The sequence below is a fragment of the Microtus ochrogaster genome, unplaced genomic scaffold (assembly GCF_000317375.1).
Source record: "Microtus ochrogaster isolate Prairie Vole_2 unplaced genomic scaffold, MicOch1.0 UNK19, whole genome shotgun sequence".
NCBI classification, from domain to species: Eukaryota; Metazoa; Chordata; class Mammalia; order Rodentia; family Cricetidae; genus Microtus; species Microtus ochrogaster.
Genome location: NW_004949117.1, coordinates 1,243,667 through 1,246,025, shown reverse-complemented (window position 1 = coordinate 1,246,025; position 2,359 = coordinate 1,243,667). Strand labels below are relative to the sequence as shown.

Below are 2,359 nucleotides of genomic sequence, written 5' to 3'. Positions count from 1 at the left end.
TCCCCCCCTCCGTCTATATTTAGGAAGGTGAACATCCAAACTGGCTAGGCTCCCACAAAGCCAGCACATTAAGTAGGATCAAAACCCCGTGCCAAAGTGAAATTCTTAACAGCCTATGAGGTCTCAGTCGTACACAAAGAGCTACAGGCAGCTAAGGAACGCTGATACTGGGCTAAACTGTCTTCACCAGGGAAGATCATATAAAATAGTCTTTCAGGGCTAAGTGGTCATCCCTGAAAACATGCTGACAAGTAACTGTGTGAAATCTTAGCAGGCTCTATTGAGGAATTATTAGGAATTAGGAATATATATTAAATATATATAAAACCTATATATTAAGATATATGCAATATATTAAGGAATTAATAAAAACAATTAAGAAAAAAAGAGGCCATGAATTTGGAGAAGAGTGGGGAAGATTTTGAGGAAGAAAAGGGATAAATCTTGTAAATTTAATCCTAAAAATATTGCTTTTTCCAAAATGATTAAAAAGGCTTTCTGTGCTAAAAGCATAACTGTGGGAGATTAAATCTTACTGGTTTAGAATGATCTGGGCATAAAAGCAGAGGAAAGAAACACCACTCAGAGATTCCCCAGACTTCCTCATTCTGGCCCTTTGAAATAACCATGTCTGGACCCTGCTCCTGCCTCCTGCATCTTGGAAAATCTGTGTGTAGCAGCAGCTGCTTATCTTTTGAAAGCAGTGAAATCTATTCTTTATCATGCCATTGGTGTTTGTAGTGTAACAAATTATCGTTTGCAACCTCCAAATTGCTTTGAATATCAGTTCTCAATTTACAAAATAATGTTGATCTTAGTGATTGCTGATTCAGAGGCAGTTGTGTATCAATGACCACTGACACTATAAAGGCTGACTTTAATCTGCTCAAGTTTTTTCTCAGCAAGTGCAGGTGAAGAGCATTAGCTATTATTTTTCAGATGCACACAAACAAAAGGCGGCTGAGGAAGGCGTTGGCCTCAGGGTGCTGCATTTTTCAGGAACAAGCATTTGACAATTCCTTTCTGATTGACAAGAGATGAATCCACGTTTGCCTCACGTGTATAGTCACACCTAACTGAGAACTTTCCCTCTGTGGTTCTATCTAAGAAGCAGATGACATGTCACAGTTTATCCCACAAGTGTAGATACACCTAATCTAGAAGCAGGTGACATCTTAGCACAGGATCGCTGTTCGGAAAAGCAAATACTGAGACAAACATTAAAACACCCATATCTGTCTTTTTGCTACATGCTTTGCGTGCCAGTTATTGACTAACTTTTGTTAGAGAAAATGATCAAGACAAGTTTGTTTGTTTATTTTTAATAATAACATGCTTTGAATTTTGGAGCTTTGGGGCTTTGCTACATTTGAACAACATAGTATAGCCACATGTTACCATCTTACCTAAAGAGTAACTAGGTATAAAATGTTTAAAGTGCATATCGACCACATTATATTTCCATGGGAAGTATGGATGGAAATGTCAACTCAGGGAGATCAAGTCATAATAATTAAAGAGTGGACTAGTCTAAGAGCAAGTGCTCTGTCTCTAGGATCAGCAAGTGTAGGGTGTGTGCAACTGTTTGCACACATGCTCTGAAAATGCAGCTGACACAGGACCTCAGTAACTACCACCTAATAGGTCATCAAGATATAGCAACCTCATCCTGATGAACAATTTCATTTATTGCATTATATTTAGGTGGAAGAGGCCTAAAGATGGAGGTTTGGAATAATAGCCGGCCAGTACATCTTGAAGAGATTCTTGAATACAATGAACATACCCCAGGGTACCTGGGTGCCAGTTGGATAGATTCTGCTTCCTATGTTTGGCCCATGGAACAAGATACATTTGTTGCACGTATCAGTGGATTTTTGGTACCTCCAGATTCTGATGTTTATAGATTTTATATCAAAGGTGATGACCGCTATGCTATTTATTTCAGCCTGACTGGACATCCAGAGGATAAGGTAGGGAACCTGCAATATGTTGATGGATAGCATGAAAACACTATTATAAATTCTTTAATGTGTTTCACATATTTTAATTGAAATTAGTAAATATATTAAAAACTATATGAAAAATGATTTTATGAGATTAGGTCCTTGCTATTTTAACACATATGTGATCCAATACTATAAGCTTCTAGTAGGAACTTGACAGTCTCAAAAAAAATTTTGTTCCTAACTCAAATCCTTTGTCAAGGGAGGTACCCCCCCACACACACACACACAGAGGAAGTTTTCTTTATTATGAAGGAATTATAACCATAATAAGAGAAATTTAAAAATAATTTAAAAATCTTTTACATTTTCTTGGTTATAAGATGAAAGTCTGTCTTTTTTTTTTTTTTTTT

The 2,359-nt window shown here is 36.9% G+C and overlaps 1 protein-coding gene across 1 annotated transcript in view; it reads left to right on the top strand.

Moving 5' to 3' along the window:
• Nucleotides 1-2,359, top strand: part of Pkhd1l1 (PKHD1 like 1) — a 125,782-nt gene that overhangs the window by 25,899 nt on the left and 97,524 nt on the right. The window contains exon 13 of the mRNA XM_013353909.1: nucleotides 1,705-1,973. Within this exon, the coding sequence (XP_013209363.1) occupies nucleotides 1,705-1,973 (269 nt within the window). The remainder of the gene's footprint in view (nucleotides 1-1,704; nucleotides 1,974-2,359) is intronic.